General features: G+C 44.1%; 2 protein-coding genes across 4 annotated transcripts; one reads left to right on the top strand and one right to left on the bottom strand.

The window, feature by feature from the left end:
- Positions 1-637: 637 nt before the first annotated feature.
- Positions 638-5,727, bottom strand: LOC131691890 (AP-3 complex subunit delta). Of its 2 annotated transcripts, none has more exons than XM_058978609.1 (9): positions 4,885-5,727; positions 4,555-4,824; positions 4,400-4,473; positions 3,882-4,030; positions 2,682-3,820; positions 2,473-2,626; positions 2,270-2,413; positions 2,080-2,209; positions 638-1,783 (listed from the first exon to the last, which is right to left on the bottom strand). In XM_058978609.1, the coding sequence occupies exons 1-9, from the start codon at positions 5,344-5,346 to the stop codon at positions 1,222-1,224; spliced, it is 3,084 nt and encodes a 1,027-aa protein (XP_058834592.1). In that variant the 5' UTR covers positions 5,347-5,727; the 3' UTR covers positions 638-1,221. The 2 variants fall into 2 exon arrangements, with proteins under 2 accessions (XP_058834592.1, XP_058834581.1); XM_058978598.1 differs by lacking the exon at positions 4,400-4,473 and adding an exon at positions 4,185-4,258.
- Positions 5,728-5,884: 157 nt separating this feature from the next.
- Positions 5,885-24,994, top strand: LOC131691919 (uncharacterized protein DDB_G0271670). Of its 2 annotated transcripts, none has more exons than XM_058978687.1 (7): positions 5,885-5,980; positions 12,943-13,637; positions 15,432-15,881; positions 15,944-16,052; positions 16,111-16,254; positions 16,318-16,706; positions 24,461-24,994. In XM_058978687.1, the coding sequence occupies exons 2-7, from the start codon at positions 13,538-13,540 to the stop codon at positions 24,889-24,891; spliced, it is 1,623 nt and encodes a 540-aa protein (XP_058834670.1). In that variant the 5' UTR covers positions 5,885-5,980; positions 12,943-13,537; the 3' UTR covers positions 24,892-24,994. The 2 variants fall into 2 exon arrangements, with proteins under 2 accessions (XP_058834670.1, XP_058834663.1); XM_058978680.1 differs by having other exon boundaries at positions 5,897-6,895.
- The last annotated feature ends 6 nt before the right edge of the window (positions 24,995-25,000 follow it).

Below are 25,000 nucleotides of genomic sequence, written 5' to 3'. Positions count from 1 at the left end.
TTGTACACGATGCATACCGACAGCTCATGTAAGCACTCTTCACAGTAGGAATACTTTCACACCTGGTCTTTTGGCTATCGTTTAGTGCAATTCATAACCCATGGTACAAAAAGGCAAAGAGGCACACGAACATTGTCGAAAATGACGTAAATAGGCAAGGCAGAACTGGCGAATCACCCGATAGGAGGCTGAATGGACATAAGATGTTGTCCCATCCTTAGTGACTGATCCTGAATGCAGTCACTTGCAATTCAAAATCTTAACTGGCTAGGGCAGGGTGTCTTTGAAACAGTCAGCCTCGTAATGCACGCATACCAAACTCGAATCGGTGACAACGGCGTATATCTCAACTTTGTGGGCGGCGACGTAGACACGGAAACCACAGCCCTGAGCTAATCTGGCAATGCTTTGAGTATTTATGAAATCGACAAAGAAGAAACAATATAAAACACTCACGGTAGAAGTGCGATAGAAAAAGCTAGATAAAGTAATATTCAACAAAAAAAATCGATAACACCGAAGCGCTCTCTTATGTTACGTACACGTACAACGAAGAAATGGGATAGAACAACATAAGGCTACAACTGAAACGACAAAAAAATCTTTTAGGTTCATTCTCAATAAACATACTACCACCTGTTTATAAGATAAATTATATATTTTCTGACGATTTTGCTTCATAATAGTAATAATATATAATGCTCATTTGCCTGTAATTACTGATTAATTAACAGTTATCTCCTATAAGTAAGTTGCATACTTTGTTCCTCGCAGAGCGTTCGCCCCGCCCCACCGTAAAACCGTAGTCAGCTGCATTAGAAAACGTCGCTAGGATTTTCCTCGCTGCTTACCTACCGGGAAAAATTGCGCAGGCAAAACAGGAAAGCTGAGTGATTACTTGTTCAGCCACTGGTTCCGTGGTAAAATCGATCAGTCAGCCTATCCAATAGTAGCTTGTAAATTGGTTGTGTTCTAGTATTTTTTCTTCTTCTTTAATTCGTTCTCGTTCATCTACATACGGGTTAGAGCCTAGAGTAGGAAAAGTTCGGAAATCTCCTCCAGCGGAAACTGCAGTTAGCTGTGAGCTGATAATCATAGCGATAATGAGTACTTGTAGTTGAGTTAGGAATAGGAAAACGGATAGCGACGGACAGAAAAGGCCGACTTTGTTCCTTCGTTCGTTCTTGAGTCGTCAACCCCTTTGCTGGCGAGTAGTATCTATTAAATGATCTCCTTGCTGGGTGTGGAGATTCCCAGCGCCTCCTCGTAACCGCTCATTTTTTTCTCACTTTTCGAGACGGTTTTTTCCTTCTTCGATTTCTTCTTTTTGTGATGCACCTTATCCCCGGATCGCTCCGTGACTGTTTCCTCTCCGTTGGCGTTTTTCGCTTGCGAATGTTTTTTCTTCTTACTTGATCGTTTCTCCGTCTGCTGTTCTGAATCACCTGCCTCCAGCGGATCGAGTAGATTGGACTGTTTCTCCCGATGGGAACCGACTGAAGAGTGAGACGATGTTTTGTTTACTCGTTCTTTGTCAACTGTCGGTTCCGTCGGTGCGTCTCCTTCCTCGCCCGTTCGCCTGTGATGACGCCGGTGATGTTTGCGTTCCTTATCCTTCCGTTTGTTTTTTCTACTGGAGTGGGACGCTTCGCCGTCGGCGTCAGTGTCGAGATTACGTTTCGGTTTGCTTGATGGAACAACAGATGAGCTGCCCGGTTCCGATAGTAACATGGCGGTCGAAGATTTTGGTGGTGGGCGCTTTGGACGGTTCGACTCGACTGGACTGTAATCGAAGGCTAAGGTTAATGGGATTGTTGAAATCGAGAGTATGCTATATTTCTCCTTAGTGGAGAACAAAACTATTTTTTCTCCATTAAGAATCTTTTTTAAACCATCTTTTCTTGCAGGACATCACACTTGACAAGGGGTTCGCTCACGAACATAAATTGTGTCTCCGTTGTTTGAACCTAGCGTCAAACCGGCACTAGCTTAGTCCGGTAACTAAGTTAGTGTCGGATTCTGATGAGACGAAGTCGAAACGCAAATTCCATAACTAATTTAAACAGTTAATATACTTACACGTCCAGATCGATGTCCAGCGCTCGGTGCGGATCGTCCGGGTCTTCGTTCGTTTTGTCCTCGTTGTCGGACATTATTGCACCTTCCGGTAGTTCGACTACGGTGTTCACTACATGCAGCGGTTTAGGTTCTGAAATTGTTTTTGATTTATTAACAGTTCGATGATTGATATGTGAATTTATTTAGTCACCGTCACTCTCGGAATCACTTTCGCTGTAATTTGATTTGCTACTTTTCTTATGACGCTTCGATTTCTTGCTACTTTTCTTGCTTTTGCCGGCCGGTTTGTCTGCTTTGGGTCGTTCCAGTAGATACTTATCCGATCGTTTAGTGGCTATCAAGTATAAAATTTTAAATTAGTTGAAGATGACTCAAATCTCGGAATAAACTTACATTGTATCTGGAGGGGAACTTCCAAAGCGATTTCGGCAATCGGAATGTCTTCGTAGTTCTCGGCCGCATTCTGATAGTCACCGGAATTGTTTTTCTTCGCTGGCTTCAGATAATTGGGGTTGTTCGTCTGTTCCATGAGGCGTGCTTCTCTAATCTAAAACAACGGATCGATTCAGAGCTTATCAGCTAATCGAACTGGACCGACTTACCTTTTCCAGTTCCTCTGGTGTTTGTTCCGTCTTCCTGTATTTTTTGTGATCACCGTTCGCTTCGTGATCGTCACTATTCTGACCAGCAAAGAGGGAGAATTTTTCCTCGTCACTAGACTCACTGCTTACCTGTGGCGGAGTATTGATCCACTCGTCCAAGTCCAAACCGTCCGGTAGTTGAACCTTTCGTTGCGCTTTCGGGGCTACCGGGTTCAAATCCCCCACAAACAGCTCGCGAATTTCTCGAATCAAATCAGCGACTTCCGATGGGATCGACGACTTGCCTAGGACTTCTGCCTCATCTACTGCCGCGCCGATATCCGGAAGGATATCCGAACTGCCAGCGTTGAGTCGATCTTTGAGCATCTGAACCATCATGAAGCCAGAGCTGGCCCGCTCCTGAACTTCGATGTCGCCAGAGCTCAAGCAAACAGGAAGACCATCCAGCAGCATGTCGCAGTACTTCCGGATGTCAGCCAGGTTATCTTCCTCCAAACAATCATGCACCAGACTCGCAAACAGTTTGATCACATTCTGTACGTAAACTGCCTGGATGTGTCCGGGCATTTGTCGTGGTTGCAACAGCGTACGCAGTGTCGCTTCCGGATTGTCCAGATGGCTTCCAAACTCCCCGACAATCCAAGCAGCCGCGTACAGAACCTCATGCATGGTACTGCTCTGAGCGGTAATTGGATAGCTAGCCAGCAGGCTGGACATTTCATTAACCGCAAAAGTACGAACGGCTTGAACCCGAATCGCAACATCCAGCAGCTGAGTGGCGATCACCTTTCCGTGCTTCGAACCGGTTTCAAGCTGAATCAGCTCGACCAGCACCGTCAGATACCACTCGAAGTTGGTCACGTACTGGTACGAGCCCTGCGAGCAGATCTCGATCACCTTGAACAGTAACTCGTCGCGATACGCGGAACCCTCGGCCCGTTCCATGTGTCCCAGCAATCGCCGCACGATCTCCATCAGATTCTTCTTCGAAACCATACCGTACAGTAGATCCAACGCGCGCAGCCGGATCGATTCGTCCTTATCGTCCAGACAGGCCAGGATGAGATCTTTGTGGGTTTGGACGCTTTTCGGGTGCGTCTTCAGAATCTTGGACATTGCCAGCAGACCGAGGTACTTCACTGCAATGGAAGAAGAGTTAACTAGTGGTTAAGGGAGTAAAAAATACGGATCAGGACTTACGATTTTGATCCGAGTCCTCGATCAGGATGCGTAGCTTTTGTACGCACAGTTGGATGGAAGCGCTGTGATTCGGCATACCGCTGCTGATGCTGATCAGAACCGCGATCACCGTGTTGATGCATTCGTACAGCAGGCTCATCGCCGAGGTGCTGTTGAGCAGGGCAAGCGATTAATTTAATTAGATTTGATCATATTGATTCATTCCATTTCGAGAATTTCAGCTTCCAACATCTACGTACTACACAGATCAACTACTAAAACAAAAACAACAAAATCAAGCAATAACAGAGATAAAGCACTTGCCTATGAATTAAATTGGTCAACGGTTCAATGAGTTTTTTGCCTAATCGAGGTTCTAGCGGAGTTAAAGCACCAAACTGCAATGGGAGAGAAAACAAACAAAAAATGTGAAAATGAATCGGTCGTACCGAGTTGAAACATTTCAGGCCTAACACGATTAAACTTAGAGCGATAAGACAAAAGAGTACGGGTCGGAGAAGAAAAACCATTAGAGCAACCTTGAAATCAGTTCAATCAACGGATGCGTCAATTTCCTACCGAGAGCCGGTTCGATTGCCGTCAAGCTGGCAAACTTTCCATTGGCGGTTGGATTTGGTGACACGAAAGAAAAATGTGTTTAAATAATAAAGGACTTAAACTAAAGCCAACTCACCAATTTGATAATCTTTATCAGCATCCAATTGTTGGTGCTGGTTGTCATTAATTTGAAGAATATTGGCGCCAGTGAGAGATAATTCTTAGGATTCTTTCGAGCCAGTTCACAGATGACGTTAACCGCAGCGGACTGCACCCCCGGATCCGGATCCTCCAGCTTTTCTTTCAATTTAGGAAAAGCCGGCCGCAGTGCTTCCGGGTATCTCAGAAACACCTTGTACATCATCAGTACAGCTTTCATTCGAAGATACGGTCGAGTGGAGCTCATCTAAAACAAAAAAAACATTCAATTAAAATCGATTAGTTTTTTGATTTGAACCGCACATACCAAAGTCATGATGTCATTCGCCAGATCCCGGGACAGATCAGTCGAAATGAAACAACTCAGCCCGGACAGCGTTACCCCGGCATCGTACTGATTGGTCGAACTCAGATCCTTCCGTACCATGTTGGTGGTCAGCATCAGCAGCTCGCTGTCCGGATGGAAGCACTGACTGGCAGCCAAATATCCGATCCGCTTACAGGTGAAACGATTCGAACTCATCACCTCGATAATGTTGAAACCTGCCCAGCTGATGTCGTACCCGCACATCTGAAGGTAGGTCAACTTAGCGACCGCATTCGCCTTTACGTTGCTGTTGTCCTGTCGCAGTTCCTGCTTGATCTCCTCCATACACTGGGCAATATACTTCGCCTCGTTATCCTTGTTGTTCCGGATACCCCGAACCAGATCCGTGAGATTCTTATCGAACATACGCTCAAAGTTGCCTTTCACTTTCCGCAGGGCCATGACTGCTGACAATCCGAATCGTAGTCACCTACCAATTACCAATACCCTTGTTATCCGCCTGCTGCCCCGATTACTATTTCCTTTTTACTACTCTTCTTGCTCTTTACACTCAAGCCTTTCTTTTTTTTCGCTGTTTTTCACCATCAGCAGCCAGTGCAAACTATGACGATGCACTCGACCATCTATCGCCGTAACATACTGTCCTCCCGCCCACCGTTTGGTCAATATTGTACCGCAGCAGATTCCCTATGAAAATTGATCACTTTTTTATCCTGCCGTCACCGATTTAAAAACTTTCGCGATAAACACACAGCAGCGAAAAAAATTGTGTGACTCTTTTCTTTTCTGCTGCTCACGGACGGAACGAAGTCGCTGATGTGTCAAAAACAAATCCCCTCGTCAGTTCAACCAACTCATGCACCACTGGGCAATGTGTGACAATCAAGCCGCCAGACAAACCTTGCCGTCACTCACCCACCCACGCACAAACATCAGGGGGAACCCAAATGAGTCGCATCCATCAGCAGCAGAGCAGCAGCAGAGTGCGCGCTTGAACGATCGATGAGCATAGTGGCCTCGGAGCAGTCTCGCGAGTCGTGTTGTTTTCCTCCGCGTACGCGTTCACGGAGTGTGTGTGAGTGTGGTTTGTGATATTTATACCGTGGGGGAAAGGTTTAATCGATTGCTTTTCTACTTTAAACTAACAATAATACCCGTTAGAAACTAGCAGATACACGTACGCTGGCTGTTTGTTTTTTTTGTGTGATTAGTGCTGCAATAGTCTCTCGACCTCCACCCGTTACGATCCGGAATGATTGGCCATCATCATCATGTGATGAAGATTTAGTGGTTTAAGGCAGCCATTGTGGGAGCAGCCAGCCAGCAGCACCAGGAACGATAAGGCTTGTTCTGCTGGGGCCCAACCAATCCTTTCGTGAACGCCCACGACTCTCGCTGGTGCAGTGCAATTGATTGGATGTGGGTGCGAAATTCGACAAAAAAATCGATTATTTGCTACAGTCGTAACTGTGTATGACCCACCTGAAAACAGATTCTCGAAAAGATCAGTGACCGAACCCAAACGATCCAAGTAGGCCAAATTTTAGGGGGCATCGGGAGGCAGAGAGCAATCCCCATAAATTTATAAATATGCACTGCCTGCGGCTGTGCTGTCATTGACTGCCTACACTGACTGAGGGGGACTGCTACTATAGCAGGGCAGAGAGGGTACAGGCGCATTGCATTGCTCAGTGAGCGGCACGGTATCGTCAAAATCAAACCCACAAACGCAATCGCCTAGATCCATCATCACTCAAAATATTACCTAATCGCGAAGTGGAACTCACGCATTGTTAGCACACAGGCAAACATTGCAGCTGGCGATACGATTCGAGAGTGTCGTGAGTTCTTGGATTTAAAGGTAAACATTGAGCAACTCACAGGACGGAACTCTACACAGCTGTCACCTTGCGGAGCGCGCGACGTGAGAGCCGCAGCGCAAGCGAGTTGCATAATCCGAATGCACCCACGGGTGCATACAACGTTGAATGTAAGTCATTGCATTTGAGGCACGGAAAGAAAAGATTTATAAAAAAAAATATTTCTGGTGATTTTCAACAATAGGTCGATCGTAAATTGCTATATAGACTTAGGGCCGATTTCTTCACCCTCGCTTAGCGCTTAAGCCAGGTTTAAACGTACTGGTAAACCTGGTTTAAAAGTTGAGCGAGGGTGAAGAAATCGATCCTTAATCGATAAAACGTTCAGTCGGATTTCACACCACCTGAAGAATAAAGACTTCGTACCAAATGCAAAATGTGGCTAATTATGTGAGATTTTATTGTCGTTTGGTTGATAAGTTATAATAATTTTAGACATCTGTCTAAACCTTTTAGTCGATTGTTAAAATTGATCAAGTCAGCTCGTAGGTCAATGTACAATGAAAGTAATTGTATGCATTATTTTTTTTTTCAATATTGAAGTATATGGGTCATTCACAACAAAAATTTAATTCCTTCCAAAAACTTCTTGCATTCTAAAGAGGTATTTTTTTTTGTTTTGGCTGAATGTGATTTTTCTTTAAATTATGAGTTTTTGAAGTTGAACATTATTCAATCACTGATAACACGAAAACTACTTAATGTATGAACAAAAAAATAAATATAAAAAGTTGCGTTTTTGCATGAGCTTATCAGACAAATTACCCTAATTTTTATTTTTATATAACACCCATTCAGCTATTATTTCAAATTGATTTTTTTAAAAGCGGGACCATTGTTTTAAATGTGTTTTCGTTAAATATTAACAATCGTTTTAAATAGATAGTGTAAAAATTTTGGAGCGGACCTCAAAACATTTTGCGAGATACAGTGAAGACCCGCTTTATCAGCTTTTTGACCAGATTTTGTCAACCTTATGTGAAAATTATTAGTTGGTAATATGATGGGCTCTAGCTGACGAAACAAGTTGAATTCGAGTAAATCCTTTCTTGAGCATATTTTTGTTATCTTAGAGATTCGAAATATGTAAAAAAATTTTTTTTTTAATTTTTCACTGTCAGCACCGCAGGGCACTTTGCGCATACCTGTTTGGTGCACTATCTTGATTCGAAATGTCTGAGGTCGCTGGGAAGGGAGAAACGAAAAATCAAAAGGGAGCATAGAAAGAGTTAGATGGTAAAAAAAGTAAAAATTGATGAAAATGGTTCAAAAGTTTTTCGGATTGAAATTATATTAATTAAAGCGTTTGGAGGCAGTTGAATTATAGCTGTATATAGCGAACGATACGTTTAGATTGGAATTATATTTGCTGTACGGAGTCCGTGGTTTCTGAAACGATAAGTACAAAGACTCACCTCGTGGTATCCCTGTACGTTGCAGATCGGTACCTGTAAGTAAAAAATAGGAAAAGAATATAATTTAGAAAAACCCAATTTGATTAAATTTATACAGATTTCGGTGATTGAAGGAAAAGCTGAAAGCAGTTAGGATTAGAAAAAAGAGAAACTATTCATGTAAGCGAAATATTCTGAACTAAATGATTGAATATTTAATGATTAAATAATACTTGCAGCTTTAAGCTGCGCGAATACGGCTGCTATAAAAAAGATTTGTGATTAATCCGAATAAACTTAAAAATTAATAAAGCTGTTTTTAACCTAAACGACACCGAGGTAACTGGCTACAACGGTGCGGTCTGCAACCGGCCGGATCATGCCGAGGATGAAATGGTCGCCTGCGACTGTTGCCGAAGATGGTTTCACTTTGGATGTGCCGAAGTTGGAAGCGAGGTAGGTGATATTTCTTGGAGCTGTCCAGAATGCAAAAGCAAGCCGAATGATGGAAATGCGGAAGACAGTGGCAAACTTGTGCCAGCCGCAGATAACGATAAAGCAGGAAGCGGGGGAATATAAAAGTCGCTAATCCTGCTACAGTTCCGGATGAGGTTTTGCAGAGTTTGCCCGAGAAAACAGGCACATTATCGTTCCAGGAGTTAGAGTTGCAGAAGATAGAGGCATCTCGTAAAAGACAGGAAGAACAAGTGGAGATGGAAAGAGTTTTATATAAACGACGGCTGGAAGTACAACGAGAGCTGTTTGAAAAGAGACAGCAGGTAGAGCGTGAAAAGCGGCAGATGGAATTCGAGTATTTCAGCGTTTAGTGTAAAATTGCCTTGTTTTAAGTTATAGTTGTAGGATTCGATCCAAAAAATTTGCACGTAAATTGTTCTGGTAAGCTCATGCACTGAATAGTTTCCGAATTATCAGTGATTGAAAAATGTCCAATATTCTAAACTACATGAGTTAAGCTCTAACTTGAAAAAATGTCGAATCAGGCAAGACAAAAAACTAGTAAATTATTTTTAGCTAAAAAAAATTTGAAGTTTGAAATTTTAGTTGCAAATCTGTCGTGGAGAGACGCATACACATAAAAAATTACAAATTTTTGCGTATACTTTGAACGCATTGTTCTTAAAATTGTTTTTTTCTCAAAGCCGATAAACAAGATTTCTCGGAAAGATCATTTGTCAAATTTGTATACAAAATCAAAACTTCTCTCTTGCCGGTGAATATTCTCCGTTTTATAAATAAAAGGAATTTAAAGTGCATTAGCCTTTGCGATCATAATCCTTCCGTCGATTCCCTTGGATGATCAGACGGCGGAATGGATCGGGGATGACTGGCATTAATTTGTCTTAACGCCACTGGTGGGATGAAGAATTGTCGTCCTTTAGCACCGCCAGCGTTCCTACTTGGGTGATTACGGTGTGCTACATCGGGCGAAATTTCAAGTTATGTATTTGTTCAGTTGACCAACGTTTTCAGAAATACTCCCTCGTAAGCTGTATAAGCTGCCATCGACTCACCCAGCCAATCTTCTCTTACGATAGTTCTTGAATGCTAAGTGCCGAACTGCCGAAAGAAATGTGATGGGTTCAACATTTCTATATCGCTCGAATCCTGTGAGACTGACTAGATGCCGATTGTTTAAGATAGTCTCAGTGCTAGGAATGTTGTTATTTCTTCGTATGTCAGGTTCAGGTGACAATTAACCGAGGACTACGTGGAAGGAAGCAATACTATTGTATTCCCTTGCCAATACAGAGATCCAGTTGAGCCAGTTCTTGGAATAATTTCCGTAGGTTAAGCCAAGTTATGATTCGCCCCTACGAACGTTGTGCTTCTATAGTTCTTGATTTCCAATATGATCTGATCCGCTGACAATCCATTCAAGCTAAGTGTTGAATAACATTGGGTTGGTGTTTTCAAATCGCATTTTGAGCAGATCAAAAAACAACTCTGCACCAAAAATTACCCAAATTTCTTCGGGTATGTGAAGGGTCCAGTACTGTGCCGGTGCGGATGGGCCAAGAACAGGACTCCAGTCTAATGTAAGTCTAGTCGGTAGTTAGGTAGTTTGGTTCCAACAGGTAATTCTAGTATGGCGCCAAGAGAGTTAACGCGCGATTTAATCTTTGTATTGAGAATGTCACGCAAGTTTTGCATAATTTATTCCGTTTATGACGTTTTCCAAGTTTTAGTTTTCTCGCAAGTTCTTTCGTCATCACATTCGAATCGGAACCCGAACAGTGCTCTACAGGCCTACGTTGAACTCTCCAATCCTCATACTACAACTTCAGCAGCAGACTAGACTACTTGTTTCGTCACTTTGGATGAATAGACACAATTCGCATATATTTGTTCAACAGTCTCGTGGAATATTGCTAGAGCACGATGTCGATGATTTGAGTGTTGGAATGTGGGTTCAAGCTTCTCCGGGAATTTATGTTTCCTGTCGTTACGAAGCCTATGGTGTTCTCTCTATCACATGTTTTGCCAGACTGCTCCCATTTGTAGTCAAAAGTGCTATTATCCCGTCGTAACAAGACAAAGTAGAGATCAGGTTGTTTCACTTTGCTATATCGTTCAGACACCCCAGGCTTCTGGAACTCATCACATTTGTAGATTGTATGGTTGCATTTGCAGCCAAAATAGGATACCTTGCTTGTCTGAACGAAATTATATCCTGGCGTTGTTTTCTGGTTCATTTGACCACGTTTCTTTCACACATGGGGTAGCCGCAGCTCTGAATGACCTTCCATCGTTTGGAAGCTACGGCATCGTCTTCTTTAAAATTCCATTATATTAATAAAAGTTAATAGTTTTTTTTACCGGCAGCTGAGATTCCCACAGCTTCCAAGTGTTCTTATCTAACCACTTAGTGAGGCCATGGACAACGATCCTTTCTACCACTCAAACTGATAACTTCAAGTTTATAGGGTAAGTTGGGGCAAATCCGACCGTTGGGTAAACCCGACCCCTTCTGTTATCTAAAATTGGAAGCACTACGCGAGCTAATATTAGTGTTGTCGGGTAGAACATCAAAAATAATCATAATGGTGGCATGACTGCATTTTATTAGTCTACATTGAGATGCTCAAACGACAATAAGTGTGTTTTCAAAACTTTGATTTTTGTGCATCATTGATTTCAAGATATTTCTGCTTGTTAAAGTGATTGCATAAAAATATAAGTGAATTTAAACTCTTTGCTTTAAGTCATACAAAGTTCGTAGATGAATTTAGCCCAACTTTTTTCATATTTTTTTAATCGCGTCGTAATGAAAAATGACGCGGTGGGGTAAATCCGACCTCTAAATAGTGGGGTAAATCCGACCGCTCTTTTTGCTAAGAAAATGTTTATCAATTTGAAAAATATTTTTATTATGATTATTTTTTTGCACAATGGTTCATACTCGAATAGAAATGTACAGTATCATCGATTTATCATTGAACAACCATAAAATTTGGGTAATATCTGTACTAAATCAACCAAAAACATAGGTGGTCGGGCAAAAATGATTTTTTTCTCAAAACGCTTGTATGCCCAAATTTTCTAAAGATGCGAATAAAATGCTATACATAAAAAGTTGCTCAGAGGTCTATAAAACGGTATATAAAACGACTTGATCCGATGTAGAATGAGCATTTTACAGGCTAAAATATTCACTACGTCGGATTTGCCCCACCTTACCCTAAGTGTATCAACGTATTTTATGCAAACACTTTCGCAATTCTTTACTAGATTCGCTAGACACCCTTGGTATATTCAGCAGGGCATCTATGTGTGTGTCCATTATTAGCCGTCCATTCTCATAAGTGTGATAGATTTTCCATGCAACGTCATAGTTGTTAATATCATCCTGACAAATTTCAAGACTCCTGTCAAATGTTGGTAAAAATACTTGCAAGCGAGGGGAGCGACAAAAAATTAGGAGTCTAATTTAATTACAAATTCCTTTTTTACTCTATTAAACTTCGGTTCGCGAGATCGCTTCGGTATCGTAGAAATAACTCTGATAATTAAATTTCACAAAAAAAAATCATATTTTCACACAACAAAAAATAAAAAAAAATCAACTACCTTTAACGTTAGTTGCACCAAAAAGACAAATAGCAGCACATGGCTTAATGATCCAATTTCAAGAATGGAATCTTGTACAGCACTGTGAGTCTCCAAAACTCTAATCGCAACGGATTTCCTCGTACATATGCGGTCTTATAGTCGCTGAACTTGCCACAACTGATTTAAGCGTTCACAAAGAATTGTAGATAGTTTTGTGGGGACTTTTGCCATTACCAGATTATCCCAGGTCTTTTTCTTTGTAACTGTGGTAATTTTTCCGATTTTACCCATTTTTCGAAAAAGCCGCGATTTACTGTAACTGTTGAATAAGAATGGAACGTGGAACTAATTTTCACAAAAATTATTAATTTCTTGAATAAGAAAATTTTGGTGAAGACAGCTGCAAAATTGAAGAAGTTACTTTCAATTATAACCTACTGTAGTTTTCATGTCGTCGATTGTGTGCCCAAATTTGTTTCCAGATAGGTCGGTAAATTTGAAGATTTTTTTTTGGGATGATGTGAATCATGATTATTAAATTGAGATTCAAATAACTTAAAAAACGTAAAAAAAATTAGCTGGCATGGAAACTTAAAATAATTCAACCTTTTAACTATATTAAAATATTGATGAGACGTACATTATCTACTAAAACATCACTAATGCAACTTTTTTTTCTTTCCGTGTTTCAGCTCCCGCTACCCCGAACGTCACTATAGCAACATACACTCAAACAAGCACTCACATCGAATCGCCACCGTCGGTCGGACAGTGTAAATAAAAATAAAAATATCCCGTACCGTGTCCGCTGCGACTACGGGGGACGCATATTGTGTTATGCTCTGTGTGTAGAGTTTACACGTATTCTAAAAGCATTGAATCGCGAGAACGAACGGGACACTCGCGCGACGGCAGCTAGCAGCCAGCCCAAAGAGAGCTGGGTGTGTATTGGTGTGCTGCTGTGGCTCCGCAGTCATCCATCTTTGATTTCGCCATAAACACACACACACACCCACACACACTGATGCGCGAGAACCGCTGCTACTGCTGCATCGCTCTCAGCTCGGTCAGTGGCAGTAGAGCAGGCAGGTCTAGTATTGTGCAGTAGGCCTAGCAGGAGAGCTGCAAGTTTTTGGCCATTGGCAGCAGTCCAGTGGCTCTGTGGCACAGTATAGAGTGACAGGGGATTCTACAAGCGGAGTGAGTGAGCAAGCAAACACACACCGTCCACCAGAACCGAAACGGGCGAAAGAGACAGTACTATATAGAGCGGAGAGAAGTTGGAATATGGCTGTGTTTTTAATTAACATATGCAAGTTTAATGGTTGTGGCATTACGTTTCCGAGCTTGGGTGATCTAATACAGCACATCGAGGATACACATATTGGTGAGTACCGGGGGCAGATTGGAACGGTTCGGGTAATGGCCCCCAAGCGGATATTTTTGGGGCCTTTTAGGGGTGCCCCGTACTCCAATTAGTGTTGGCCATTTATTAACAAATATAATACGCGAGAGTGAGTTTGTGTGATCTCGTCCCCTGGTTAATACGCATACGCGTTCCGTGTACCACCGTGAGTGGCAGAATCAGGGGGGGGGACTCATGCTCTTCGCCCCAAAAGTAGCCGAGCCACGAACCAGTGCATGTGATCGCATTTTGAGTTTTGTTTGGATGTGTGTAGTGGCGCGAGTGCAAGGTGTGTTGATTTTGTTCTGGGCTGTGTGGTGTACAGTACAAAAACACAGTGACAAGTGGTAATATAAATATGTACAGAAGATGAGAGCTTGAGATAGCGGTCGGTTGAGCCGCGACTGCGGTGTATGATCTCACTGCATATCGAACCGTGGGCAACGTTGCCGATATTGAATGACGGTGGGGTAAGGTTTTCCATTTTACCCGCGCTGCCTGGATGAGTTCGTTAAAGAATAATTATTATGATCTAAAATTTTCAGGGAGAACAATGAACTTTAATAAATCAATATCAATTCTTCAAAAGGGCTAATGAGATTTTTGTAAACAAACTTATTTCGCTCATTACACCGCTGTCGAGTCGAAATTAATGAAAGATACACATGAATCAACATCTTTACCCTTGGTAGAATCAATTTCAAATGTCTTTTGGGTTGAAAATATAACAAATTAAGAGAAATCAGCAAAACAAAAGTTTGTTTACAAATCTTATTAGCCCTATTCTAATGTTGATATGGAAATGACGTGAATGAATGAATGATAAGATCGTCAAATCTGGTAGCATTGCTGCGCATTACTGTAGCGATGTAAATAGAGAGGAGTGACTCCGAGTATGACTAATCGATTGGAAATTGAGAGATGAGTGCAGAGGCGAACTGGGTGAGTGAATGTGGACTAGTGTGAGTGATTGAGTGAGAGAGAGATAGCTGGGATGCGAGTTTGTAGAGAAGTGATGCTATGACGTATGTACTGAGTGGGTGGAAGAGGCGATGGGTGTAGGTTGGCGTTGGGTGGTGGAGCGTTTCGGTAGGCGCAGCGCAGCAGAGAAACAACATCAGAAAGCACGAATGGCTAGGGAAAGGAGGGACGAGATAACCGATGCAGATACCATGATGTACCTGCTGCTTACCGATTCTAATTTGGATATCGTTTCCTCTTTCCCCGCAATTGTTCGAGCAAGCATGTTATTGGCCTGTGGCCAAACGCAGGCCACGGCTTGAGAGTATAATTTTGTGTAAATCCCGACCCGTGTACATAGCACATTCAATGTAATAATTCGAGTCGATTGCGGTGCATTAGAACACTAAGTTAAATTGAAGCTAGTGGGGACTCGGGAAGGGGACGCTTATCCATCACTTTTTTTTGGTCAAGTGTAAAATAATAGAATTCGTATAAATAAAAATACTGAATTGCAAATATTTCCATGCATCAAATTTTGTTACCAAAATTATAAATGAATACGAGCTTGTACAATTTTTCGCAAAGTATTCGCAATTCCGGCCTATCTTAGTAGGCTACAAAATCACCAATTTTGCTTTAAAATTGGTAGATTCATTCAAAGTCAATTGACGCCAAGGTCATAGTAAGCGCCAACATTGGTAGCAACAATGAATTTCCTGATGTTTTTTGATATTATAGAGCTTCGAGTCTATTAACGTTTAGTTCCAATATATAAACTTATCCTAACTCCTAATATAATCTCATTCCACCCAGACTACGACTCGCAGATCCTCGGCCAGAAGGAAAAATCTCAATCCACTTGTCTTCCGCTGAGCTACGTGCTCCGCTTCATAACCGATCCGTCGCGGAAGGAGAACGCCCTCCTGAACGGTACCGCCGGGGGTGTTGGCGGCGGTTCCTTGAAAGGAGTCACCTCCGGCGGGGGAAGCGTTGGCGATGGTGGCACCGGTTATCAGAGCACACCCCCCGGAACACCGGGCAGTATCACCAACTCGGCATCGTTGCTCGGTAGCAATGGAAGCAGCCAGGGAGGAGGTGCCCTGTCCGGGGGTGTTGCAATTGGCAGCGGCGGAAAGGGTAGCGCCACCGGTGACGGGAAACTGGCACCGTCCGGAACGACTGGAACTGATATGAAGCGAAAGATTGCCATCAAACATCACAGCTACAGTATGTCGTCCTCGAATCGGAGCACGACTCCTACCGGTAAATGTGTGCATAGTTATTCGTTGTCAACATGTCTAGAAGGGGACATATTTGTATTACAGGCAGTGAAATGGACGATGACGATATGATGGTCTCCGAGTCGGAGGATAGTAACGATTCTTGGACGACGGAAGAGTTCAGTTCGGAATTCATCATGCGCTATGGAAGCAGGTACGTTAGTCATGAACCTTTCGAGTTTGTTAGCACTAAATTTTCGCAACTATTGCAGACGACACTCTTCATCCGGTGGGAACGGACTCAATTCGTCCAATGAGAAACCGTTTGCATGCCCCGTCCCGGGATGTAAGAAGCGCTACAAGAATGTCAATGGCATCAAGTATCACTCGAAGAATGGCCACAAAAAAGACGGAAAGTAAGTATAGTTTGCTCCGGTAAACTGACCACATACTAACAGCTTCGCCATCTCTCGTTTCAGTCGCGTTCGGAAAGGCTTCAAGTGTCACTGCGGAAAAAGTTACAAAACCTCCCAAAGACTAAAAAACCATCAGCTAAGTACACATCAGAATCCGGTGGTGGATGCGGTCAGTGGTTCGCTGCAATCGCCGTCGGTCAGTGCTGCCGCTGCTGCTGCTGTAGCTGTTGCCGCTGCTGCTGCTGCTGGCGGCGGTACCGCTCAGCAGCAGCTTTCTACGTCCTCAACGTTGTCATCGTCGTCCTGTTCGTCTTCTGTGTCGTCGTCCCTCGTTACTGCATCGTCGTCTGTATGTTCCTCCACCAATGGTAATAATAGTAATAACAATTGTAGTGCGACAGTCGCCCCCGGTGGGGCGGTCGTCGCCACCGCGGCAGCATCTAGTCAAATTGGTGAGTAGTGAAGAAGATTGCAGGTTAGGATTACATGAAATCATCAATTATCGAATACCATAAGGCGTAGTGTACGATGCTAACGCTGGTACGCTGTTCCTTATGGCAGTTGTAATGAAGGGTTGCGAAATCTTAACGGCAACTTGCCAGACGATAGCATTCTTACCGAAATTTTCGACTTGAATGGATGTTCAATACTTGCCCTTCTCGAACGGATTTGTGGTCGAATTTCACGTAGATTGAAGCTTCTTGTTTCGAACAGTGGATTTGCTGCTTCTGCTTCCTAGAGGTTCGAAGGTTCACATCCCGCACTGAAACTATTCTCTTTTTGCTCGCAAGCCTTCAGTAAACGTTGATCCAAAAAGGGGTTTCCAACGTGTTCAAAACGGTAACATGACTTCATTCTCTGTTGAACTTGATCCGTCCTACAACAACATCGAGGTTTACTACTAGAATGTTGGTGGCTTGAATTCATCAACGGATAGCTTTTTGCTCGCGACTATGGGCTACTGTTGGGCAGGTTCAGCGCCCACCAGTAGACGAACGAGAACGGCCTAAGACTAATCGATTTCGCCACCTCCAAGAACATGGCCATAAGGAGCACCTTCTTCCTGCACCGTCTCCTGCACCGATACACCTGGAGATCAACGCAATAAACAGACACGCAAATTGATCATGTTCTGATTGATGGACGGCACTTCTCGAACATTATCGACTCGGACCACTATCTTGTGATGGTTAAACTGCGTCCAAAACTATCCGTAGTGAACAGTGTAAGATACCGGCGCCCGCCGCGGTGCAACCTGGACCGACTGAGGGAAACCAACGTCGCGACAACGTACGCGCAGCATCTTGAAGCAGCGCTGCCACCGGAGGAGGAGCTCATCGATACTCCCCTTGAGGACTGCTGGGCCAGGACATAAGCAGCACTGCGGAGAGCGTCCTGGGATACGTACAGAGGAGTCGACGGAACCATTGGTTCGATGGCGAGTGCCAAGAGATATTGGACGAGAAGAATGCAGCACGCGCAACGATGTTCGTCAGAACGGTGAGTCATATCGACGGAATCGAAAACAGCAGACTCGTCTTTTTCAGGACAAAAAGTGCTGCCTGGAAGAGTCTGAGAGAGAGGAGATGGAGCTGCTGTATCGCTCTCAGGAAACGCGGCTGTTCTTCAAGAAGCTGAATGATTCTCGCAACGGTTTTGTGCCGCGGGCCGAAATGGTAGAGACAAGGAAGGTGGCATCTTGACGGATGAACGTGAGGTGGTCGAAAGGTGGAGGTAGTACTACAATGAACATCTCAATGGTGCGCAGGCGGGCAATCGGGCGATCGAGGAGGGCGATTATGTCAGTGTCGCAGCTGACGGGGATGTAGCGGCGCCCACTATGAATGAGGTTAACGAGGCTATTCAACAAGGCAGCTGGTAAGGATGGTCTAGGAGCGAAACTCTTCAAGGTGGGTCCGGAGAAACTGACGGAATGCATGCACCGAATAATCGAAAGAATCTGGGACAGGGAACAGCTACCGGAGGAGTGGAAGGAAGGGGTCATCACCCCGATATACAAGAAAGGCGACAGATTGGACTGTGAAAACTACAGAGCGATCACAGTGACAAATGCCACTTACAAAGTGCTATCCCAGATTCTGTTCCGGCGCCTATCACCGCTGGTAAATGGATTTGTCGGGAGTTGTCAGGCCGGTTTCATCAACGGCAGATCAACAAACGACCAAATCTTTACTATACGGCAAATCCTCCAAAAATTCCGTGAATATCAGGTCCCGACACATCACCTGTTCATCGACTTTAAAGCCGAATATGACACGGTGGACCGTGTAGAGCTATGGAAAATGATGGACGAGAACGGCTGGGAAGCTACCAAGACTGATTAAGGCTACGATGGATGGTGTAAGGTGTTGTGTCAAAATTTCGGGCGGCCTCTCGGGTCCGTTTGAAACACGCAGGGGACAAGGCGATGGGTTGTCCTGCCTGCTGTTCAATATAGCGCTGGAAGGTGTAATGCGAAGAGCGGGGTTCAACATACGGGGCACGATTTTCACGAGGTCCGGACTTCGCTGACGACGTGGACATAATCGGTAGAAACAAGAAGACGGTAGCAGATCTGTATACCCGACTGAAGCGCGAACCAGCACGAGTAGTACTGAAGATAAATGTGTCTCAGACGAAGTACATGCTGGCTGTCGGAACTGATCGCGATAGGGAACGCTTGGGCAGTAGTATTACGATCGACGGCGACGAGTTCGAGGAGGTTGACACACTCATTAGCGTTTCCGGTGGCTGGACCAAGTGGAGCAGAACCTGGCGAGTATCGGGCACCTGAGAGGTTGGAGACAAGGAGCAACTGACCGAGTGACGTGGCGGAATATTGTGGAACAGATTAAATCATGTTAACATGATGTATAATCAGGAAATAATAATAATATGGGCTACTGTTATGGCGTCATCGCCTTGATCGAGACGTGGTTCGGCAGAAGTGTTCTGTCAACAACCATAGGAAATTAGGTGGTGGTGTGCTGATTGCCATACGCCACGGTATAAAAACACAAGTGATCAACGATGACCGGTGGGAGAGCTCCGAGCAAGTGTGGCTTTCAGTGAAACTTGACAATCGTAATCTGTATCTGTGTGACAGGTATTTTTTACCTGATAGAATGCGTGATCCGAGGCCGATCGATGTACATCTTTCCTGCGTTTCTTGCATCGCTTAGATCGTCGTCCCTGACCTGTTATGTTATTATCAACAATGCCAGTTGTATACTGGTCAGCTACAGCAGCACAACTCTTCTGTAAATCAACAACGGATCTTTTTCAGCGTTCGGGATTACGTTCCGTGCTGCTGCATTGCTCCGACTCCTTTAGAATGTGCGTCATCACTACAACCACTACTTCTTGCATCTTGTACTCGCTGGTAACCTAGGAGTGAACCTGGAAGCCGTCACAAGCTCTATCGTCCATGATTTTAAAAACGCTAACTACGACACCTTTTTCTGACACCAGCAAAACGTCGAGCGTCAACTGAAATCTAAGCCAAGGTCGTACTGGAAGTATGTTAATGAGCAGCGAAAAGAATCCGGCTAATCATCTTGTATGTCATTAAATGGAATTTCAGGCACCGACACTAAGAAAATCTGCCAGGTGTTTCCCGAAGTGCGCCTTACACCACAAGTCACCGCTGTCGCGAATCTTACTCCATCTTTAGGAGGCTTTGTCAACCGAACCTAGCTCTCCGGGTCCAATTGTTGTAGAAAAGTGCATCAGCGGGCTCCTTGAACCCCTTTGACGAGTCTACGAGGTATCTCTCGCGACGCGAATACTTCCCCTTTTGTTGGAAAACAACCCACATGTTTTCGGTACATAAAAAGGGAACAAATCGAACAACGATAATTCTCGAGGGTATCCAAACTGTTCGAGTTGGTTGTTTGGAACCTATTTTCATTCACTGCGGCCTTCGACTGGTCAAACTCGGTCGAGGACTACTACGCTGATTTCGTTCGAACCTCGATGGAAGGCAACTCTAAATCAGCTTTAAGGACTGTTTGCACCATTTCGTGATACATCCGACATCTCGCAAGGAAACCACCTCGGCCCAGTAATTTTCCTCCTCTATTTTAATGACATCAATATTAAATTAAAAGGACGTCTCGTATATTTCACCGATGACATGAAAATTATTCGATAAATACGGGATTAGACCGGTTTTGAATCCGAGTAAATGCTCGGTCACACGGAAACGCCACCCGATTCAGTTTAGCTATCACGCCAAGGATCTTGGAGTATTTATGGCATCGTGGATATGGAATCAAGACAGCTTAGGTTCATCTTCCGAATACCGAAAGACTAGGAATATCCGCATTCGAGCTCTACGCAATGGCTCTCTCCTGCGATTATCATTCAGAAAACCAGCCTCGTGAGGGAGCATTACTTCGTCAGTCGTCCGTTCTGGAATAGATGCTATTTCGAGCCGCTCCCAACGTGGCGAACAAAATCTTGGGGAAGACCCATGTACCTAAATCGATAGATCACCATGTGCGAAGCACAGACGCTTTTCAGACAGCAAATGTAGCAACAAATTGTTCAAAGTTATTGAAAGACCATGCTGGTGCAGCTTCTCAGAGCGAATTTAACCCTCAAGGGGTCTCAGAGGCCTACGGCTAGTTACAGTTCTCTAGTTTCAATTTGAAATTTGAAGTACAAATGATCCACCGTTTGCGGGCCTTCGATTCACTCACTGATAAAACGACATTACATTCTCTGCGACTGTCGAGACTGTTTCCAGCTACATGACAGCATTGCAATCGGTCGATACGAGTTGTGATCGGAGGCTGGTTTTCCTGGTTTTTTGGATGACAATGACACTCATTTGTCTCCAATCGCATGGGACAATGTTACCCTCAAGAAACCTATTAAACTCCACAAACGTCTTTTGACAGTGACTGGAAGGTTTTTCAACAAGTTGAATTTGATTCTGTCACGCCCTGGGGCTTTATTATTGCATGATAAGAGAGCAAATTAAAAGTTCGCGGTATCGCGAGGGAATGCAGTCCGGTAAGTCTTCTGTGCTGGAGTAGAATCCGGACAAATCTTCTTAGCGAAGGCGAATATCAAACGGTTTGAATATTTCACGCTCTCGTTAGTACAACTTCGGTTTCGCATACGCCGGGCCGTATCCCAAAGATCGCTCACAAGCTTCCCATAATGCAAATGCATCACAACTCAAACTATTTATATTTTTTTTTGCTTTTTAACGATATTCAATTAGCTAGAGCTTTTTTTGTTGGAGACGGACCACTACAGCTTACTGAGTAGGGAAAGTTCTGAAAATCTAGAGCCATACTACTCAAATGGCTTAAAATCTTACGGACTAATCTTTTGTCTTCTGCTGGCAGGAGTCGAGCTTATGCAGCATAACTACGAATCGCTCAAGTATACCAACATGTCTCCTGGCAGAGACAGACTTGTCCCTCTTTACCGTGAGAACCGACAGAAGAGAAGCCACGTAATCACCAATCACCAATGAAAACCTATTTATAAATTTGTTAAAGGAGTCGATTTTTGGGATGATATTTCTGCAATTCCACTGTAGAACAGTGATTAAATCCTTCAACTCATTTGATGGATTAGCCATCGAAGAATACAATCTGCTGAAAAGAAGTCAACTGCTTCAAAAATGTTGTTACTGTAGATAGAAAATCTAGCATAAGACTTTTAATAGTAATATTGAAAGTTTTTACTATCCAGTCCAGCATGCCCGAGAGTTTGAAAATTCCAGTACGCTGCGATCGCCCTCGAATTGAAACCAAGGAACATTTGGGATTTTTGATGTTCCGGGAAGCGCTGGAAACCTCCTCTCTAAACCTAATCCTCGGAGACCAGGAGCTACTTGCTTCGATTTGGTTGCAGCACTGTCAAGAAATGTCATTTTCGGAGCCCCCCGGAGAGATAATATGCCTCCTCATCCTAGGACTTCCAGGCACCCTAGTAAATGGTCCCCCTTGCGAGCCATCAGCCTCGCTAGGAGACTAGAGACCATAGAGGTTGGTTGAGGATGGTGGCGTTTTAGTTTATCCCCGTGCAGTTTGTGTCCTTACTGTGCATTCTGTACCGCACGGCATTTTCCACTTATTATTGCTACAATGGGTGGCTGTGTGACCCAATTGTTTACACTTCGTGCAATTGATGACCCGCGGTATGGAATATAGACGGACCTTGTGCAAAAGGATGTAATTCGGTAAAGCGGTACCAGCGAAGATAACACGATAAGAATTAGATTGGGGGTATGTTCTCGAACCATCTTCCGCGATTAACACGTCCAGTATTTTCACCGCCTAAAATCAGCGGTCTCTAAAACAGTCCGTACTGTCAAACTTTCATCGTTGACGACACCTGCTTTTTCTACCCTTACCGCTGGAATGTTCACATTATGGTCGCGTGTAAAGTGCTCCCAGCAAGCAATACCGTTTGACTGCTTTTAGTTTGTAAGTAGGGGTTTGCCCACTACTCGGGTTCTTGTTCGCCCGGCGTACCCTTCTTTTCGGGGCGGCCTAGGTGCGTCTACCGGAATTTCGGCTTTTCGTATGTAAACAAAACAAAAAAGGGAAAACAAATAAACTAAATTTTATCGTGATTGTTTACTCCGATCTCCTCTGTTCTGCACACTTCAATGATGCTGCTGGTGGCAGATATGACAGGCGGTTTCTTCCGACCGCCCGGTACAACAACGGCCGAGTTCTCGCGATTTACGTTTGCTGCTCCGGCAGCGGTCCTTGGTTCTTAGCTAGGGAGGTGTGCTTGGTTCCTTTATTGGAACCTCCCTAGCGACGGTGGTGATAAATCACCAGATCATCTACTCGCCGTAAACGATCCGCGCAGGGATCTTCCCAGGGGGAGTCCGCCATGCTTCGTTCTCCTTGGCGATTAACTGTGGAGGAGAGCTTGTCTCGTTCGACGGATCCTCCACAACGAGAACGGTCGGTGTTCGGTTTCTTGTTAATTAGCCGGGGTAGCGAAAGAACTCCTTTACAATTAGCTAACCGTTTTTGGCAAACCGACACCACACTATACCACACTGCGCCCGAATCACGAGCCGGCACTGTTCGACAGGGTTTTTATCTGTCGCACGCGCGCACTTCACCACCCGGTTAAACGTGGCGGGAAACGGTCCCGAAAAACAGCACTGTTTACGGACGCCGTGGTTTGTCACTTTCGGTTTTTTTCACGATGGCCGCCGTTTTCACTCCACCAAAAAACCATCGCCGCATAGCTGTCATCTGTATGTGTAGCATAACCAGCACACTTATTGCAGCAAGAGGAGAGCAGTGTCCTAACTAAACCCTATGTTACGTGTATACAAATGTACAACAAATTTTTTTACGCCTATGTGAACTAACAAAATCATTCACAAACGAAAATATAAAAATTTAACGTAAAAAGCGAACGATCATATCTAACGTAAACAATGCACAGATATATTTCCATCCAGTGCTAAATTGTTACCCTGACGGGTTACAAGTAGCCTAGACTAGATAAAGATGTCTGAGCGGACCTTTGATACTTCAGTCACAACTGAGAACCGTTCTGTCAGATCTTTGGAAATCTGTAAAAAAAATCAGCGATTCAGTTTTAGGCCGACAAAAAAGACCTCAAATGGACCGGTTGAGAGCTCTCGACATTTTTTTTGGTTCAAGAGAGCCTTGGGAGTCGATTCGACCACCATTTAGCCGTCCGGAGAGGAAGCCAGTGACACTGGCTTTCGTTTAACTTTTGCTGCGTGAACAATCAGACTTAGAAATGTGGCCTTGAGAACGAGCACAAAGCAATACCGAGACAAACCGTCCAATAACACACTGCACAGAGATTAGAACACTTCTGAACTGTCAGAGTTACTGTACGAACGAATTTTTGATTTGCGTACTAGCATAATACAGAGAAGCTTTTTTTTTTTGAAGTCGGCTGTTGGACAAATGATCCAAACCTATCGATTATTGGCAAAGTTATAACTTTGCCACCTTTTCATAGTTAATGCGTAACCTCAGATCTTTTCCAATCTTGCAAAAATTGAACACAAGTAGATGAAGTGGTTTGAAAACAGCAATTTTCACTCAAACTGACAACTACAAATTGAACACGAAAACACGCATGCTTCGATGCATCGTTTTTTTTTTCTAGCACTCAAAACCAAAACGTCCTACCGAGCCATGCCTACTAAACCCATATTCAACCCCTTCTATTTTAGCTTCGTCGTCCTCGAGCTCATCATCGTCATCTTCGTCGTCGTCCTCGTCGTCTTCGTCGTCGTCGTCGTCATCATCTTCGTCAGCCGGTTCACCGAATGGCAAGTATGACAATCTGGGCATTCTGACGCCGGCAACATCACCCAAGCTGACACTGATGAATGCTGCCGGTACCGGTCAGGAGAATCTGCTCCCACTAACACCGATCAGTCCGAATGGGGCCAGTGCGAACAGCACCGGCAGTGGTGGAGGAGGTGGAAACATTTCCGCTCCTAGTGGCGCCACTACAGCCGGTGGTAATGGAACAGGCGGTGGTGGTGGTGGTGGTGGTGGGGGCGTTAGTACGAACGGTTCCACGCTGGTAACTAGCAAAAATTCGGCTGTGCTGTCGGCGGCTACTCTAGTGAGTCAGCTGCAAACCGAAGAGACGTAGCCGATACTCAAGAACCTACTGCTGAGAAAGTGATGGAGGTAATCGCAGCGCGAACCGATACCCGGAACTGTTCGCGGTTTGCGAGGGTTTTCTTTTTGTTTCATTAATT

The sequence above is a fragment of the Topomyia yanbarensis genome, chromosome 1, assembly GCF_030247195.1.
Source record: "Topomyia yanbarensis strain Yona2022 chromosome 1, ASM3024719v1, whole genome shotgun sequence".
In the NCBI taxonomy this organism is placed as follows: Eukaryota; Metazoa; Arthropoda; class Insecta; order Diptera; family Culicidae; genus Topomyia; species Topomyia yanbarensis.
This window is presented reverse-complemented; position numbering and strand designations above follow the sequence as displayed.